The sequence below is a fragment of the Ascaphus truei genome, chromosome 3, assembly GCF_040206685.1.
Source record: "Ascaphus truei isolate aAscTru1 chromosome 3, aAscTru1.hap1, whole genome shotgun sequence".
Lineage (NCBI taxonomy): Eukaryota > Metazoa > Chordata > Amphibia > Anura > Ascaphidae > Ascaphus > Ascaphus truei.
This window is the reverse complement of record NC_134485.1, coordinates 358,313,001-358,333,805: the sequence shown is the minus strand read 5'-3', so window position 1 is coordinate 358,333,805 and position 20,805 is coordinate 358,313,001. Positions and strand designations below refer to the sequence as shown.

Below are 20,805 nucleotides of genomic sequence, written 5' to 3'. Positions count from 1 at the left end.
TATCCCACCTATTTCAGCCTGCAGCCTAGCACTCTCCTCTCGTAACAAAGATAATTACCTGAATTTCCAGAATGTCTTGCAGATAGCGACTCCCATACACCCATTACACTGTACCAAACCAAACATTATAGCAGCTGCAAATGCTATTGACAACGTTGTGTACACTTCTGATGTGTTCCAACTCTCCTGCTTGTTTCAAACTCACCAAAAAAATGCTGCACTATATGATGCCTACAGGCAGACTAAGCCGTGAAAACCTGTCTATATGGGGCACATAGACCAACTAGAGCCAAACAAGAACAGACCAATCAGGAGAGGGCAATTTGTAATGAGCTTAACTTTGCCACACCCTTAGAAATCACACGAGAGACAAAAAACAGTTAACTCCCCAGCAAACATAAACAATATACAAAGATATCCAATTCTCCTGCTTGTTTTCAACTCACACTTAGAAAGCCAGCTGCATTCGGAACAACCAGATGCTGACAGGCAGAGTGAGCAAGTGTTAAGAACCCTTTTCAGATCAGGTTTCAAGGTGTAAACTACCAAAGGGGTCAGTTTTGAAGGAGGTGGTGTGTCTGGCCAGGGTATGAGACGTCTCATCAGAGGCCTGAATGAAAGCAGCAATCCTGGCAAAACATGTTTTTTAAATCTTACCTAAACTGGTGGATCCTTTTGAGCTCATCGGTGGTACTCCAATGTCCAGGAATTCTCCATTTCAGAAGTGGTCCATCAGGGAATCAAAATGGCCACCAGGGTCAGGGTTCACTCCAGCAGGCAATAAAAAATCTGCCCCTTCTTTAGAAGATGATGTTGTGGGTTTCTGTTGGTGACCCTGGTGGCCATGTTTGTACTTTTCTGTGTGTCAACTGGCACTAAAAATCAACAAATATCTCAGGAACGAGGGGTTCATCAGTGGGATCCAATGACTGTGGTAGCCATTGTACAGAAAGCAGAAGAGGAGGAAACCTTCTACTCCATTTCACTATTGGGCAGATTGCATCCTGCGCTCCTGTGGAATGCAGGAAGCGATCAAAACAGGAACACCAAACCTCTTTAAACCTCTTTCAGTATGGTTCACTGGCATGCCAGTCCCCATTATAGAGTGACTATGTCCAGGGGCACCCAAATAGTTAAGAGAGAGAGCACATCTTATTTATGGTTGCCTGTATCTATGTTTATCTGCTTCATTGTAATGCAGCCCTAATGTTACTGAACAAAATGCATTCATTTTCTTTTTAATAACATTAAATATTCAAAAAAGTAGCAATTATTCAAATGAATCCCTAGCTTTTTCTTAGATGAATTCATTAATCTCCATCTTTGACTCGAGGGAGATCATCAAAATCTAACAAGAAATCAAAGCCAAGTGATTAACAAGTGTGAACTTCAGTCAAATTAAAGAAAGCTACAGCAATAAGCAAGTACAGGAGACTGTATGCATAACTACCCTATGATGTAGCTATTTTTAGGCAGTATCAACTAAAGGGAGATCACTCCCAAACCCCAAAAACTGTATTGTAAGTAGTCCAAGTATTACGGAAAATGTATGAAACTTATTTGAGTTTCTGCTGCTGATCTCTTGAAGAATATAATGCCTTAAAACAGAAAAAAGGCCCTCTCTCAACTTAGTGTGTACCCTAGTGTAGGTGCACCCAAGGGGAATAACAATATGCAGCAAAAGAACCCAAGGCAGCTCCAAAAAAAAACCTTCTATGGATCAAAGTCATAGCCTTGGCAAAGAAGAAACAAGCATAAAGACAGGCTGCTACACTTAGGGAGGTGTTCCCAATTGAAGTACTGTATATGTGTTTAAAAATTAATTTTTGATTGTAAATATAAAATTGTCACATAACAAATAAAAATGATAAAAAAAATAGTTAAGGAAGGGATGCTGAGCTCATGGAGTCCCTCTATAATATAGGTGTCAAGTGGAAAAAATCACTCTAGAGTGGTAGAGAAGCAGGTGTCTAGCAAAGGGAGAGAGGCTGGAGGCATATGCTGGATAGACACCATATAAGCTGGTGTGGTCACAGAGTCATGAATTAAAAGCAGGCAAGTGTATTCTATGATCAGGGAACAGATACATTGGTGAAAGTTTGTAAACCCTTTAGGATTTTCACATATTTCAAACCTAAAATGTTATTAGATCTTAATCTAAGTCCTGATAATAAATAACGATGACCTAATCAAACAAATGACACACAAACATGATACTTTTTCAACATTTATCCACAAATGATTCAACATTCAATATCCATGTGTGAAAAAGTGTGTAAACCTTTAGATTCAGTACCTGGTGGCACCTCCTTGAGCAGCAATAACATCAACTAAGCATTTCCTGTAACTGCTGGTCAGTCTCTCACATCGGTTTTGAGGAATTTTGCCCCATTCCGCCTTGCAGAACTGCTTCAACAGGGACATTTGAGGGCTTCCTTGCATGGACAGCTCCCTTCAGGTCCTGCCACAACATTTCAATGGCGTTTAGGTCCAGACTTTGACTAGAGCATTCTAAAATGTGGAATTTCTTCTGCAGACATTCTTTTGTAGATCTGTTTGTGTGTTTAGGATCATTGTCTTGATGCATGACCGACTTTCCCTTCAGCTTCAGTGCATGGATGGATGGCTTGACTTTCTCCTCTAGAATCTTCTGATACAATGCAGAAGTCATGGTTGTGTCAAAGATTGCAAGCAATTCAGGCCTTGAGGCAGCAAAGCAGCCCCAAACCTTCACATTCCCACCACCATGCTTGACAGTTGGGATAAGGTACTTCTGTTCGAACGCAGAGTTTGGTTTTCGCCACACATAACGTTTCTCATTGAGGCCAAAAAGTTATACCTTTGACTCGTCTGTCCAGAGAACATTATTCCAGAAGTCTTGTGGATCATCTATGTGCTCTTTGGTGAACTTCAGATGGCAGCAATGTTTGTTTTAGAGAGCAGTGGTTTTCTACCGGCTATCCTTCCATGAACACCATTCTTATTCAGTCTTATTCTGATAGTTGAGTCATGAACACTCACAAGACTCTTGGATGATTTGCTATTTTTTTCTTGGAGAGATTTTGGTAGGACAACAGCTCCTGGGTAGAATGACTGTGTCTGACAGTGGATTGGTGGAGACCCAAATCCTTAGAAATGGTTTTGTAACCCTTTCTAGACCGATGAGCATCAATAACTGCTTTTCTGAGGTCCTCAGAAATTATTTTTGATTGTGGCATGACTTGTTTCCACACACCTGTATGGTGAAGACCAAACTCACAAAGTTTCTGATCTTTATATAGAGTGGGACCTCTCAAATTCACCCTGAAGATTTACCTAATTATTTAAACACAGATTATAATTATCCCCTTTAATTTAGCTGATAAAACCAGGGGTTCACTGACCTTTGCTCATACACTGACTCGTAATTACTCATTGTTTGTCTAATTCATATATAATTTTGTTTCAAGACATAAATTTGGTTAATATAAACCTTATTAGATATTTAAGAAAATACTTGTTTTGATTCAAGAAGGTTATCATGGAAAAACTATGGAATTTCCGTAATTATCATTGGGGTTCACAAACTTTTTCTAGCCACTGTGGATATACTGTATTGTATCCTCTACTGCCCAAGTTTAACAGTAGTATTAAAACATACCCCAACATACGGTATAATCTAGAGGTTTACCACTGGTGATAAGAAATTGTTGCCATCTTGTATCTGAGTAAGACATGCAATTATAGATATACAAAACGTAGTGTGACTGGTGGATGCTTAGTGTCAGAACCACACATACAGTACATAGGAGAGAATACCTACATGTATAACAGTCTTGGAAGTTGGGGTAGATCCTCAGAAGGTTGCTAATTTTTTGGGGTTATGTTATCTCATTTTACCGTATCCATATCCGTAACGCATATCCTCAAAGCTGCTTAATGCTATGTTATTCAGCCATTTTGTTTATAAATAAGGGAACCTTAGATTTTAAGGTATCTTGGGCTTTTTCATTTGCAAATCATATGGTAATGAACACTTTAGCTACCAACAGAGACCCTTAGACCTCTGTTACTAATAAGGTTATGCTAGTAATGTAACCATATTTAGTGCCTTCTGAAAGCTGCCCTTACTCACATCTAAACCCTGAGGAGCATTGCATTATTTCTCCAAATATCCTACAAGAGAAAAGGGAAGGTCTTAATTGGTACCCGTATGAATGGACATGTTATACTAACAGTATATGGTGTAACATATGAATGGCTGAAACACAGCAACAAATTAATATTAATTGTACAATTTTTTAAGGGATTAACTATAATGATGTGGGTACTGGGATTAGAGTTTGCAGGGATTGTGTGTTTATTAATTGTCAACTGGTATCAGTTGCTTGGAGTTAGGTGGCCCATCCTCCCTGGGTTTAAGCTCACTCCTCCCCACTTTTTAAGTAGCAGGCTTGTCCATGTTCCTGTGCAGCACTGGTCTATTGAGACATTTCTCCCTCCACTGCAGAGGTAAATGAGAGTATTCAGAGGTACTGCAGTGTTAGGCCCTGCATGCTGGTCATGCGCGTGAAGTGGCTGCAGGCTTATAACACTTTGGCCAAAGTGTTTAACTAAATTACCCTTACTTATGAGAATACAATAATTAGACGCAATTAGGAGAGTTTTAGAACGTGATGGTGGGGTAGATGATAGACTGAGGAAGTTCATTCTGGATGGGATCAGCTTCATTCTGACCCATAACTTTTTCAGTTACAATCACCAATTCTTTCTCCAGACATGCGGCACCGCAATGGGCACCAGGTTTGCCCCAAGTTACGCTAATTTATTTATGTCCATATGGGAGGAGGACCATATATGGTCCTCTAACCCATTTGGGGCGAATCTGGTGCTCTGGAAAAGATATATTGATGATGTGCTGTGTGTCTGGAGGGGGCCCATCGACCAACTAGAGCAGTTTAAAGTTTATCTGAACACCAACACAAGAAATTTAAGATTCACGTTCAATGACAACAAAAACAGCATAAACTTCCTTGACCTATCTTTATATGTGACAGACAATATGGTTCACACCAAAACTTTCCATAAGGAAGTGGATGCGAACACGTATCTGTTGGCATCAAGTCATCATCACTCCCAATGGCTGCGTAACATCCCGAAAGGACAGGCATTAAGAATTAGAGAAATTGCTCAGAAGATCATATTTATCAACAGCAGGTTAAGGATCTAAAAACTAAATTTATGGAACGAGGGTATAAGAATCAGGAACTAGACAGAGCTATATTAGAAGTTAATAAGATAGATAGAGCTTCTCTAATATGTACTAAAGATATGGGAAAAATCCCCAAATCAAAGACTCAAGATCAGTTTCCATTTTTCATCACTCAATATAGCGGTCTGGCCCCTGTTATATCTAAGACCTTTAACAAACATTGGGGCATTCTCCATAAAGACCCTATCCTGAAATCCATCCTCCCCAATAAACCAAAAATTGTTTATAGAAGGGCCAGAAATCTTCCCTTTCTCCCAGCTGTCCCATTGATGGCCTTAGAGATCGCCATGTGTCTTGGTTAAATGATCTAAAGGGGTATTACACTTGTACCAACTGCATTGGCTGCAAGCATAGTAAAAAGACCAACAATTTTCAATCTAAAGTAACAGGGGTAAGCTTTGATATTAAAACCTTTATTAATTGCAGGACCAACTTCTGTGTTTACTTATTAGAATGTCCATGCGGCCTGCAATATGTAGGCCGCACTGGGAGACCCCTCAAAAGACGGTTCGCTGAACACGTCTATAATATTAAGAGGGGCCTCGAGACTCATAGCGTCTCAAATCATTTTAAAACACATCATGGCCAGAACCCAGAGGGTCTGATATGTGTAGGAATCGATAACCCCAAAAGCAGTTGGCGGGGGGGAGACAGACTTAATTTAGTATCTAAAAGGGAAAGTTATTGGATCTATGTACTTAAGACACTGTCCCCCCTCGGCCTCAATATCGATTTCGACCTGGCAGCTTTTTTAAAAGATCAGTGAATGTGTTATGGCTCTGATCATTTTATTTTGCCTGAGTGATTAACAGGCTTTTAATGTTCATTTGATATTAGTGCACTAGCTTTGTATAGTTGTTTTTATATTTGCTTCTGACATTCTTAATATATATATGTATCTAGATTTATATGCATTTTTATAGAATATAAATGTATTATCGTATAAGTGTATTTTTAAATGGTATGTATTTTTAAAAATATTCGTATATACTATAGGTGTCTTTTAAACATCAAGATGATTCTTTAATAGTTGATCATGTAAGATGTATTATGCCCTATTTATCTATCAATTCACTAGAATTTTAGGCTGTTTTTAATTTATATGCTATGAAAGGGTCCTAGTTGATAAGGTATGTTGTAACATTGATCCCAGTCTGCTTTTACCATGATCGCAGTTGAATGTAATGCATAGCTATTCACGCCCAGTCCATACCACCTGTAGGAGGACTCTCCACTTAAGATTAGCATAAATAGCCTATCCACTAGGCTCCATTATCCCCTGAGGAAGTGACAACTCGTCACGAAACGCGTAGGGAGGAGGAGCCTAGTGAATTGAGCTGCCCGGGCACCTGTAGTTCCTGGTGTGAGGAGAGTTCCGGTCTGCCCCACTGCTGACGTCACTCCGATTTCCGGAATCGAGTGCAGCGCGTGGCGACCTTCCCCTTGGCAGCATTAGGAGCTACACAGGCTGCGGACGGCATTGTGAGCGGAGCTCGCCAACTTTCCACATTGTAAGTGTGATTTTATTGTTGTTTTATGTCAATAAATACCTTGTACGTTATCACACTAGTATATTTCCATATCTTCCCCGTCTCAACCCCCCCCCCCCACACGCATTCATCTGTGGGAGCGTTGGAGTAAACCATCCCTACTACCACTATCGCTGAGTGAGGGGACCCCTACAGACCAGACCACGTGGATCCGTGAGACGTTCTGAGGGACAGAGACGTGAGGCACAGATTCTCTCAACTGTACCTGAGAGCCCCCATCCTGTAAGTAGGATTTCAGGGTTCTAGGCAGGGGGGTAATTGAAAAAACATACCACGCTATGTGCGTGCCCTGCTGTTTTTTTCTATGATTTCAGAGACATCAGCACATCATATCAGACTACACCCCTGCCTGTCCAACAACTATCAAGATCATCTATCTGGCATAGGAAGCCTATACTAAAGACTGCCCAATTGGTTCATGGTATTTGGGTTCATTGGACTTTATTCACAGCGCCTGGGACAATTTATTTGTATGTTTATTTGGTTTATACAGATTTGGAATAGTCTGTTGATTTTTTGTTCCTTAGGCTGCTTATATCTTTTGATTCATTTTTGATCACTTTATGGTTATTCACCTTAATTTGTTATCATAGTTATCACTATTTTATTTTTGTGTAGGTCAGCGCTTTTTAGAGGGCTTATTATTGTTTGTCTCCCTGGGTTTAAGCTCACTCCTCCCCACTTTTTAAGTAGCAGGCTTGTCCATGTTCCTGTGCAGCACTGGTCTATTGAGACATTTCTCCCTCCACTGCAGAGGTAAATGAGAGTATTCAGAGGTACTGCAGTGTTAGGCCCTGCATGCTGGTCATGCGCGTGAAGTGGCTGCAGGCTTATAACACTTTGGCCAAAGTGTTTAACTAAATTACCCTTACTTATGAGAATACAATAATCAAGTATTTAACTACACGTATTTTTTGTCATATTGGATGTAGCATTGAGTATTTTTGTCTTTTGTAATTAACTATAATATATGTTTAAGGATGAAAGTGAATCTTAGGTATGTTTATTTGGCCTACTATTATATATACATTTTATGGTATAAAGTAAGAGTTTGCCAGAATGAGTCTACATATGAGAAAATGGTTTTCAAGGAGACAGAAGTAACCGTGAGGGTGAGGGAGGAGGAGGGTGAGGGAGGAGGAGGATGGGGGAGAAGGAGGGGGAGAGGAATACTGGAAGGCTGAAGGTTTGCCAAGGGTGCTGAATACCCTTGCACCAGCCCTGCACTCAAGCCACTCACTAAATACGCTTAATGTGAGGCCTTAAAGCAGCAAAACGTGAAATCGTATTTTGTTTTTAAATATCAGTTTTGTGGTATTAGATAATACTTACTATATTTTTATTATTCATATCTTAATGCCTTTTTTAATGCGTTTTAAAGCATCCTATGATTTCTACAGCAGTTTTTATGATAATTTATTGCCAATATTCCCAGCAGTTTGAGCTGTAAACTGTGACAATAGATAATGTTACCTTAGTGTAACTCAGCAGCTATAATGTATCCTTATATTACGGACTGAAGAAGCCATTATGTTGTTCGCAAAATCATGATTTATAACAGGAGCACAAATGATTAACAGCTTAAGTAAGAATGTAGAATTAGACATTGACACATGCTTTATATATACAAGTAAGAGAGAAAACATGGGGGAATGTAGTTGTAACCCCCTAAAGTAGGCCTGCACAACATGCGGGCCACATGCGGCCCACTGGGACTCCCTGTGCAGCTCGCGACGGCCCCCTCCACCTCCCTTCACCTCCCCTTCCACCTCCCTTCCTTGGTAGGGTGACGTGGTGACGAACTGACGCGTTCTCTCTCCTTTCACTCTCCTCCCCCGCCGAGCCTGCTCCAGCATCTGCAGTTGACGCGTAGATGCACTACCCCTCCCCCCCCCCCCAAGCCCGCTCTAGTAGTGTGACCCGGAGCTTCTGGGGTCGGCTGCTAGAGCGCGCTTCACCTTGCCCTGGTACTGGTAGCTGCGCGGCTAAAACCTCCTGGCTGAGGCCCGCTTCCGGTGCCACCGCCTCAATCAGGTAGGGGGGAGGGGGGGGGAAGAGTATGAAGGGTGCTGGAGGGAACTGCTGAAAGCTGCTGGGAGAGAGTATGAAGGGTGCTGGGGGGAACTGCTGAAAGGTGCTGGGAGAGATTATGAAGGGTGCTGGGGGGAACTGCTGAAAGGTGCTGGGAGAGAGTATGAAGGGTGCTGGTGAGGAACTGCTGAAAGGTGCTGGGAGAGATTATGAAGGGTGCTGGTGGGAACTGCTGAAAGGTGCTGGCGGGAACTGCTGAAAGTGCTGGGAGAGAGTATGAAGGGTGCTGGTGGGGAACTGCTGAAAGGTGCTGGGAGAGATTATGAAGGGTGCTGGGGGGAACTGCTGAAAGGTGCTGGCGGGAACTGCTGAAAGTGCTGGGAGAGAGTATGAAGGGTGCTGGCGGGAACTGCTGAAAGTGCTGGGAGAGAGTATGAAGGGTGCTGGGGGGAACTGATGAAAGGTGCTGGGAGAGATTATGAAGGGTACTAGGGGGAACTGCTGAAAGGTGCTGGGGGGAACTGCTGGAAGGTGCTGGGAGAGAGTATGAAGGGTGCTGGGGGGAACAAATGAAAGGTGCTGGAGAGAGTATGAAGGGTGCTGGGGGGAACTGCTGAAAGGTGCTGGGAGAGAGTGTGAAGGGTGCTGGGGGGAACTGATGAAATGTACTGGGGGAGATTATGAAGGGTGTTGGGGGGGAACTGCTGAAAGGTGCTGTGGGAAATGATGATGAAGGTGCTGGGGAGATGATGATAAAGGTGCTGGGGGAGATGATGATAAAGGTGCTGGGGGAGATGATGATAAAGGTGCTGATGATGATGATGATGATGATGATTTTACCCGTGTGGCCTGAATCTGTTTTCCTTGGAGCAGTTCGGCCCTTCTCACTTTACAAGTTGTGCAGGCCTGCCCTAAAGGGTTACTACTATGGTTAGCGTGTACTGTGCCCCACCTTGTGTTTTTATGGGATCATGACATTTCGTAGAGTATATAAGGGAAGGGAAAGTTTGAGAAGGTTAGTTTATAGGAGGACAAGAGTAGATGAGCCCTGGGAACAGTGGATAAGTAATGTTTATAAAGTAATAGTACAGACCAGACCCCCCTGTTTGTTATGTTGTAGATAGGGACAGTAGCCTTTAATAAATCAGGATCCCAGAAGAAGATTAAGGGAGTCCAATATAAACTTAGAAGTATGCAAATAGCATGCCACAGAAGGCCTCAGTAACGAGGACGCCTGGGTGCCGGTGGATCGGCTCTATCTGGGAATTAGCATTAACAGTGCACTCCGGCCTCAGTTCCTGTACTGACAACAGGTATTGGGGTCACTTGTGCAGGATCTTCTAGGAGTACCAATGGGACCAGCATTACTGGGATAATACAGAGGGGTATCAGGAACAGAAGAAAGAGAGGGTCGCGGGTCTCAGAACAGTTAAGCAAGTAAGAGGTATCCCTCCCTCTGAATGTTAAGAGTGAGTATTTATGAAAGCACATAACGCATCGATAACAATAAAGAAATAAAGAAACATTATAACATTGTATAAACTGGTGTGCAGTCCCCTGCCTGGGGACCTGGAAAAAAGACAGTTGTATGACAAGAGTTCATGGTGCCCATTATTCCACAACCTTGCTACTGTACCTCCTTGCCGAGCTGCCTGAACCCAGCCCAAGTCAAGGTAACCCATGCGCAGTAGCCATACATAACACACCTACCTACTCTCCCTAGATGCCAGGCAGGGAGGGTTACACAGTATTGCTGCTTTAATAGGTCATAGATTGTTGCTGAGTGGAAATGTTACAGACAGACAACATAGTAGCTATAATCGCTGTGAAATCAATCTTCCTAGAAATGCATTGTGAGGAAGAAAAAAAGCTCTGCCTCAAACCCTATCTGGATGCCTTGGTCTTAGACCTGTCGGCTTGAAAGTGGGGATTGGGGTATACAATGTATAACCCCGATGCCCACAGACCCTGCATACTTACAGTGTTGTAGCTTTTGACATATTAGCAGCAAAGTTCGAAGAGCAGCAACAGTACACTCAATTCACACAAGAAGCTTGTTTCTTTCTTTGCCATGGCTTTGATTTTGAGATATTTGTATCTCTAGGTATACGGTAATATCACATATATTCCCACAATTCATAGCACACCAAACAAGGGGCTTTCAAGAGCCTTCTTGGGTTATTTTGCTGCAAGAATATAAAGCTACCTAATTTCTCGTCAGATTAAATGACCCAATGAGAGAGTAATATTGCATCTTGTAATGTTGCATCTGCAACCCATTTCCGTAACGGCTCTAAACACCTCTCTCGCTATTCCTACGATGGAATGAATTTCCCACAAAGAATGTTGATTCATTGAGCAAGACAGATTCAGCATCAAATTTATGCTTTTAGCATCAACTATTAATGTAAAAAAAAGCCCATCTACAAACCTCAAAACATTTTATTTATCAAGGTTCTAGAACGATGGTTTTGAAAAGACATTTAGAAAAAGAATAAATGAAAAATATGCATCTCTTTGCCAGGAAGATATTAGGGAATGTGGTGGTCTCTGTTTGAGCAGGTAATGAGCGATGATCCAAAGTTATAGGAAGTGCAGATACGTTAATGGCATCAATCTCCTTCTGTGTGTGTTAGAATTTCTCTTTTATATGCATTAATAAATCAACTGTTTCTGCAATTATATCAAATGAATCTGCATCAGAAATCTGTGTCAAATTTAGCAAAACGATAAAGGAAATACTTACATTTGAATTAGACACTAAGAAAAGGTTTTTTAGTCACGTATATGCTGCATGGTGTCTACTTTATGTGTGAGGAATCACAATTGTGCAAAGTGAGGGTGAAGGAAAACGGCGCTAACTCTATTAGTGTGCACTGGTGTTTATACAGTGGGTTAATAATAAAATCAAATACTTATACAACTTTGTGACGTGATTCAATAACGTGTGAAACAATAAATAAGTTCAAACCCCCTGCTCAAAACCCAGCTGGTGGGGACTGGTTTCACTAGTCCCACAATTCTTCACTCTCCAACTGCAATCCAGGGGGAGCATAAAGGGAAATAGAACAAAAAAACAAAAAAACAATCTAAGTGCAGACAGTTTTTAGAAGGGGTGTATTCATTTGTGTTGTCTCGGCTCTTATGTGTTGCCTACTTACAAGATGTAAGTCAAAAACGAGCGGTTTTGACACACAATGGTCTCTGCTAGGAAGATTTCTTAACCAGGTGTAGGGATCTCCAACTCTCAGCTCAGTGACTTCTCTTCAAGCAATGGAGGATCATGGACTTCTGCATATCATGCTGTACTTCAAGCTGAGGATCATTGCTCATTGATCAAGAGTTGTTCATGCTGCAGTTGGATGTGAAGGATGAGCCTTCAACCTCAATAGTAGAATGAGTGACTGTCCCAGCCTTCCGGGAATCCAAAGCAAGTGAAATCCAGGCAGGAACAGCATGTGAAGGTAGTACTTGCAGGAACCTGCAAGTACTACCTTCACATGCTGTTCCTGCCTGGATTTCACTTGCTTTGGATTCCCGGAAGGCTGGGACAGTCACTCATTCTACTATTGAGGTTGAAGGCTCATCCTTCACATCCAACTGCAGCATGAACAACTCTTGATCAATGAGCAATGATCCTCAGCTTGAAGTACAGCATGATATGCAGAAGTCCATGATCCTCCATTGCTTGAAGAGAAGTCACTGAGCTGAGAGTTGGAGATCCCTACACCTGGTTAAGAAATCTTCCTAGCAGAGACCATTGTGTGTCAAAACCGCTCGTTTTTGACTTACATCTTGTAAGTAGGCAACACATAAGAGCCGAGACAACACAAATGAATACACCCCTTCTAAAAAAAGGAATCACAATTGTGACATTTTCAAAACCGAAAGAAAATGTTTTGAAGAGTGCATCTAGACCAAGGGTGGGAAACAGAATATACCTCGGGGTGCATGTGCAACCCTGGAACCGTCAAAAGGGCTGCACATTACCCAGATATACAGTATATAGCAGTGGTTTTCAACCTTTCTTTGTTAAGCAACTCCAGAATTCGATTGTGAAATTCTAGGAGCCCCAACTGGAGACCCCCATCTCCAGTGCCTCCCCCCCCCTCACACTCTTCCCCCACACTCTCTCCCTTACACTCAATCTCCCCCACACTCCCTCCCAAACTCTCTCCCTTATGCTCACTCTCCCCCACATTCTCTTCTTTATGCTCACTCTCCCCCACACTCTCTCCCTTACACTCCCTCTCCTCCGCTCTCTTCTATACACACACACTCCCCTCTCACTTACACACACACAATGTCTGTCTCTCTTTCACTTTCAGGGAGCTGTCGGCACTGAAAGCGCGCTCTTACCCGATCCTTTCTCTCCCTCCTGTCAGCCGGAAATTTACATGACTTCCGGCGCCGACAGGAGCAGGGAGAGAAATCTTAGCAGTGCAAAATTTTAGCTGCTGCTGAGCTTAGAAGCAGCCGGGTCATTGCTACGTGGGTTGACGCCGGGCTAGCTCTCCCCCCATGGCGGCCGCGGAACCCCTGAATGGTGCTTTGATCCAGTCTTATCCATAAATATTTCAGGCTGGTAAATTAATAAATTAGGAGATCCTACTATAAACCCAGAAGCATTTAACGCCCGTTTGTAAATAATATGTAAATTAGTTTCAATATAGCCTAAAAGATATTCATCCCATATTCATTAAGTCCGTTGAAGTTAATTCTAGGAAATAACATAACATTATTTAAGTCATTCACTGAAATAGCGCTTTTGTGAGAGACAGAGAGAAACATTGGTTCATGTTTTAGGAAAACATCATTTTATTTGCCCCAATTTAAAAAACGCTGAGTGAATCTAGGCCTTAATGTATGGAATATTTTCCGACAGATGCACGAAACCCTGCAAGCAGTATATTTTGTGTTACACTTTAATGGCAGTGGCAGTGAATTGAATAAAACTGAAGAAAAACCAATGGACGGTGCTCCAACCATCCATTGGTATTTCTTCAGTTTCTGTTTGCTGGCAGGAAGCAGGTTAATCAGGAACACCTTTCCAGGACATCAATACCGTGAGTGCCAGAGCTACATGCCTGTTTATATATACTGAGCCAGTGGGATATTGAGATTTGCGGTGGGACCTCTGGGGTAGACTAGGTGAGGTTGGTCATGGAGAACACACTCGTTGGTGTTTCCCCAAAACCTGTACCCCCTAGTCCTCCAGCTTTTGGGTCAGATAGCACCTTCTTTATCCACACATACATGGGCACAGCTGATGCTCTTTTCATAAGGACATATTTATTTGTACATGGTTCCCATGAACATTTAATTTACCAATCGCCTTTCTAAATATACATGATTGTTTGCTGCAGGTTTGAGGCACTGGATTTGGGACCTGCTCCTACAAATATTAATTGAATAAAACTGTTTGCTCTGTTTACCGACTCTGGTTTATAACTGTATATAATTCCCACTTCAATGAACAGAGAGTGTCAGTGGGTACTTTTCCTATTTATCCCACAGGATAACATTAAGACTGAGTCACAAAGTGAATTTAATATACATTACATATTGGCCCATATTTACTAAGAGGTGCTATGCAATAAGACACCTTCTGGAATCGAAAGATGTCCCATACTTACAGATGCAGCCATCAGTATTAGATCACTTGCCTTGGAAAATCTGGGGCAATCTCGCTGTAAATGCCTCAACATGCCTCAACATTTCTGTGAGATTCTTAATGGCCCATCGAATTAACACAACGGGGGGTCCCTGCAGTCCCATTCAAATTGAATGGGACTGCAGGGTCCCCCCGCTGTGTTAATCCGATGGGCCATTAGGAATCTCACAGAAATGTTGAGGCATTTACTGTGAGATGCCCTAGTTTTTATCCAGGCAAGTGATTGGATACTGATGGCTGCATCTGTACTTAGCAGAGGTGTCCATAAAATATCTTACAATGTCGGAAGACGCTTAACAGCCAATTCACTTGAATAACACTATGTCCTATGGCATAGCAAAACTTAATATGGGCCAATATGGGACTGTGGAAATGGGACATACAGGGCATAGTATCCCTTAGTAAAAATGGACCATTGTCTATTCTGATAGAGTCAAGTGATCTGTTCTGTGTTCCTGTCAGCTACCTTTCAATTTCAGGGGTTAGTAAGCATATTAGAAGGGAGGCACCTGTTGTACTTATTTACAGAAGCATTTCAAATGTATGGTTTTCAGCTTTTAAATTGCTCTATTTTTTAAACTGCATGTTATTTCCTGCATACACCCCTATGCTTCACATTATTCTTTTAAGCTATTTCTTTCAAATCGATGCATAAGAAATGTACTTACAATAACACTGTTCCTTACTCATTATCAGAAACATGTTTCACAGTATTTTCACTCCGTTTACTGCGAGCTGCAATACTGTGTAATACAAGAGCAGCATATTTATATTAGAAGTGCACTCTATGCAAATTGAGTTTTTTCTGTTATAAATCTGGTGCAATTATTTTGCTTTTTTTTTTTACCAGAAGACCTTAGTAAATAACGCTCATTTTATCTATCTTGCACTTGATTTGGGGTAATGTTTTAGGCAACAGAGCCATATCCATGTATAGTGCGGTAGTGTAATAACAGATAGAACCTTATTGGATTTCATGTCTATCGCTCATTACTAGTCAAAGAGAAGATCAGAGCAGGTAAATAGAGCAATCAATGTTGATTTATATCAATTATTTTCTGACTTCTAATTTACAAACAACAGACTTTCTTCTCCTGTGCCAGGCTATCATTTCAAATGGTCAGCTATGCTGTGGGATAGTTTGTGAAATTAGCAGCTTTGTACTTACCCAGCTCAAACTGCTGTGACAGATTTCCACAGGCCTGTCGAACTTCTTCACTGTCCCAGCCCAGAGGATAGAGAGCACAACCAGATCCAATCAGCAGCCCTGTAAAGAGAAAAAATTAAAGGATTTGACTCCACGGTGCAGTCTTCCACCATAACAGGTCAGCTTTGGCATCAACAGCATGTGAGTATCAGTACTGTACAGAAGATACAAAGTGAGAATACAGGTGTGAAAGTAGCAGAATATTTGGAACATTTTCCACACACAAAACATGTATATTTCAGATCTGATGAATGGAGCTGTATAGAAAGAAAAGCTCAAAACGTACGGAACTTTATTCTGGTCCAAAAATAATATGGAAATCTTTCAAAACTGTTTGCCTTCACGGGACCAATAGGGTTTCTATGGATTTTATAGAATGTTCTTAAATCAAGTGAAACACTTGAAACCACCTGTTTGTAACTTTGCTTTTGAAAAGAGCTCATGTTTCAGCATACTTTGCAATCTGCTCCAAATTTGAAGAGGTCAAGGTTAATGGGAACCTGTTATCTCTATATTGTAAACTGACCAAGAATGTTTTGCACAGATGTATTAGGCCATTGACGCTCAAGTCACAGTAACTTTGTTGTCTTCTTTTAAAAAAAAAAAAAGAAACAACAAGCATAAGATCACAAGTAACAGAGGTAGGTTGACCATATATTCCCCCAGGACAAATTTTTCACATGCGCAAACAGCGAGCGCTTGTGCGAGTGGCCAAAAAGTCGGGACATGGGACAGACCACAAAATTGTGGGTGTCCCGGTCAAACCTTCTGGTTACCATAAATAGAGGGTTTGTTCAAATGTTGTTGTCAAATATGAAGGGATTTCCTTTCCTTTTGTCTGATGTTGTTGTTTGCACTTATTGTATTATAATTCCACGTATTGTATCGTCTCTCTTGTGATACAATGTGCATACATTGATGGCGCTATATAAATAAAACTATACAGGAATATGGAAAAATGTCATGCTCTTAAAACATAAGAACAAAATGTGTAAAAAGTGATTGTTACAAGTCTTACCCAGAGAAGAAGAAATTAAACCATTATTTTTACACGTTCTTTCACATTTAATGCTCAGGTAAAGGTAACACAACCAATGTTTGCTATGACAGAAGATAGCAGCCATTTTATATACTGTACTCAAACAACCTCACAAAGCGAAACAAAGATTGCTGTATAGGATAACAACATAATCATGTCAGAAATATGTAAATTAAAGATTATATCAAGAAAAACAAGTTTAAGGACTAAAACCTTCAAAAGATTTCACTGCGGATAGTAGCTTTTTCACTCCTGATATTAAGTATCTTTACACAAATGATAAAAAGCAAAAGAAAATGTGCTGATATACATACAGTATACACTTCTAATTCACAAAAACAATATACCATTGTCCTATCTGAGGTCTTTGCTGGTAGGAATTACATTAGGGAGAACAGCTGTCCCCTATTGTTATCTAATACATTTTTATATAAATTATCAAATATTAATGGCTAAATATTACAATTATACCCCCATTTCAAACACAAACTAACACTGATTTCTAACGTTCTCCCCAAATTAGTAAACGAAACTTTTACACTTTTAAATATTTAATGTGCTAAGTATAGCTAAATATAACACATGGTACATAAACTTTCAAAGGCGCAGTCTTTCCCCAGGAACATTTGCAATCTATGTTTGGTGTGCCTGAGGCACAGCGACATTAAGTGCCTTGCCCACCACTTACTTTGTAAATTCTTTGGGGCAGGGACGCTTTATCCTAATGTTTATTATGTCTGTAGCGCTTATTCCCATTATGTCTCTTACTACTTTGTCACGTGTATTACTGCTGTGAAGTGCTATGTACATGGAAGGTACAATATAAATAAAGATATACATACAAGGTCACTAGGAGATGACACCGGGATTTGAACCAGGCTCCCCTGCTTCACAGTCTAAGGCAGTGGTTTTCAGCTTTTCTTTAGTTAATGCAGGGGTGTGCAAACTTTTCAGTCTGTGCCCCCCTGCCTGCTCATGCCGCCCCCCTATCTGGTGTCCGGCGTCCTCTGATGTCACGACGTCATGTGACCCTGCAGCATCATTTGATGCCACATTACCATGGTGATGCGTTGCGGGAAGCCGCCGGAGACCAGGTAAAGGAAGTTACAGCGGCTCGCGCACACTCCCCGGCATTTGATTTAAATGCCTTGTGGAAGCGAGCTGGTGGCCTCTGTAACCGCCGCCTCCCCACCCCCCCAGAAAATCTCTCGCCACCCAGTTTGCGCACCCCTGGGTTAAGGAACCCCAATCCTCTCTACTACTGTTATCTAGAGTTTTGATAGGTTTCTCTGTACATCTATATCTCCTAGGACTCACTCCCTTACACATTTCATAACTCCCCCGGAAGCTTCTCAATATCTTCCAACTCATGGGACCTGGAGATAGCAAAGCTGATGCAGAGATTCAAAGGCAGCGAGTACAGATGGGCCGAGAAAGTCCGGATAAATCCGCAGAACAGATTCAGACAAGACGGCCCATCACTCGCAGTGAGGAAGAATATACTGGGGGAGCAGAGGGAGCAGCAGTTAGCTGCACAGCTTGCAAGAGGTGCTGTTAAAAGAAATAGAAGAAAAGGAAAGAGACATAATAAAGAAAATATTATATAATAACTACACCACTCGTATCTAATTCACTTAGATTGTTAGCTCTTCAGAGCAGGGGCCTCCCTTTGTGTAATGTTGTCAGTTACCTGTCACACTTATCCCCATTGTTTGTCATTAATTTACCTTGCTTTGTAATTTTGTAAAGTGCTGCGTACACTGTTGTTGCGATATAAATAAAGTTAGACATAGTTACATTTAAGGTTTGAATGGTATAGATTGGGTAAAGTCCCAAATGATCAATGTGATTTACAATCATACTGTGTATATACAGATGGTGTTAATAATTTGTATGAATCACTGAATAACGTCGGTGTTTGAAGCCAGAAAATGAGCCCAAATGCACTGAGGAATTCTTCACTCACTAATTCACCAGTTACTGTATGCGTTGCAATACTTAAGATGCCCAAAACATTCCTGGAAACAGTGCCAACCACATAACAGCATCTGTTGTCTTTCATCATCGCAATGCTGTTTGTTCGCACCACACATGCAAAAAATACGTCCCTCATCATTTGATGCTCACAGTGCCGCTTTGCTTGCAACAAAGCTAGTAAGCTTAATGCAACAAAAAGGAGGAGAACCTAATAAACTGAGCATTTTACTTCCCTACAGTAAATATCAATATCATTCAAAATAATTATGTAGGAAACTAAGATTTCGCACAAGCTATTAACACACAAAGGGGCTATTTAGACTGGGATAAAGAAGCAATTCCATCTCTTTCCTGCTGTTTTTATAGCTTTTGTACTTGATTCTGGGTATTTAGGTATGTGCCCAACTATGTGACTGACAAACCCCTTTTTAAACTAGTCATTTATTTAAGTAAGAATCATTAACAGGCTGGTTTGGGTGGAGGAGATTGAAGCCTGGGGCCAAACTTTCCCTGTTTCATTATCAGAGTTTTTAACTCTCCAAGGAGTCTAAGCCCATCACAAAACCTGGGCTGGCTGAACATGTTCATGTACTATGAAGTGAGGCAGTAAGAGTGGATTGTATCTGACCCAGTATGACTTACTGCGTTTATTGTAGGGGTGATGGTGCGTGCGATTTAGTGCGCTGTGCGATCAAAGTGCAGCAGCTGATACGGGACAGCCATAGTGCGTGCGAGCGATGAAGAGTGACAGCGCGGCAGATTTTTCAAAAGACAAATCATTTTGTTTTTTCACGCAGCGGCCGCGTCACGTGAGCGGTGCAACCAATTAGAGCGAACCAGCCTGGTGACGCGTCCGCCACGCCTCCCCATCGCCTCCAGCCTCAGTGCACCTATCGTGTGGACGACAGGCGCACGCGACGCTGTGTGCTCTGCGAGGCTGACTACGAGAAGTCATTTTACAGTATCTCATTGTGCCTCAGGCACTATAACATGTGTTACAGGAAATTATGGGTAGCACATGCACCAATATCTATAGCTCTTGTATTGAAAAAGTATAAATATATCAAAAGTAATCCAAAATGAAAAGTAACAAAAATACATGTTTTAGATGTGTTATATTGCGGAAAACAACACTGGCATAGTGTTTAGGACAGTGTAAATTACATTTTGCATGCAATTTCAAGTCACAGAAAGAACCTGAACAGTTAGTAAAGGTTTTGGCAAAAGGCAGTTGGTGTTGGGGGCCATAATTATCATTTATGCTAAAATGTTCTAACACCTTAAGTGCTGGCATGGCTAAAAAGGTGTTATAATGAGCAAAGGCCCAGGTGCTGTAGGAAGAAACAGGGAAGAGTCTGGCGAAGAAGGGATGTTACAAGTACTAAGAAACAACTGTTAAGCACTACAACATTTTCAAACATTATTAACCACTGTGCAAAATACATAAATACATGGTTAATACAAACTATAATATGGAATATTGAATTCTAATTAACATAAACAGGTAATTTACCAATGTTTATTGAGACCACAGAAAAGATCATAGTATGCACTGAATAGGTGGTAAATAAACAACGACACGCCATTAAAGCAAGATATTCAGAACCATCGGGCCCAAAGAAAAGGAGGCGGAGGCTCTGCATGGTTGCACCACAAGACAGCAAACGGCAGGGGCCTTGCTCCCAGCGCCCCATCCCGGGGGCTGGTGAAACAGGGGATGGGTGCTGACTCTGTGAAAGAAGAGCTGCGACATGAAGCCATCTTGAGCCCTGGCAGCAGACACTGAATCACTTCCGGGTCTCACTGCTGAGGCTCTGCTGCCACCCCCCCCCCCTGCTCTGATGGTCAAAACCGGGTCAGTCACAAAAAAATGGGACAGTCACAAAAAAAATGTCTGGCAGCCGGAAAAGGCATTAAAAACCCAGGACTGTCCGGGTCACCCTAACCCTGACATACAGTAAGTCTGGATGTAATTTCAAGGCTGACAGTGTTCATACAAAAATCACACTCAAAACAAAAGACCTAACCCATCTTAAACTCAGTGTTCATCAATGATCTTCCCACAGCTTGTAAGGG

General features: G+C 41.6%; 1 protein-coding gene across 2 annotated transcripts in view; it reads right to left on the bottom strand.

Annotated features, from left to right (window-relative positions):
- LHFPL6 (LHFPL tetraspan subfamily member 6) overlaps nucleotides 1-20,805 on the bottom strand; it is a 230,024-nt gene that overhangs the window by 20,783 nt on the left and 188,436 nt on the right. For both annotated transcript variants that reach the window (XM_075592029.1, XM_075592030.1), the window contains exon 3: nucleotides 15,675-15,773. In XM_075592029.1, coding sequence (XP_075448144.1) covers nucleotides 15,675-15,773 — 99 coding nt within the window. The remainder of the gene's footprint in view (nucleotides 1-15,674; nucleotides 15,774-20,805) is intronic.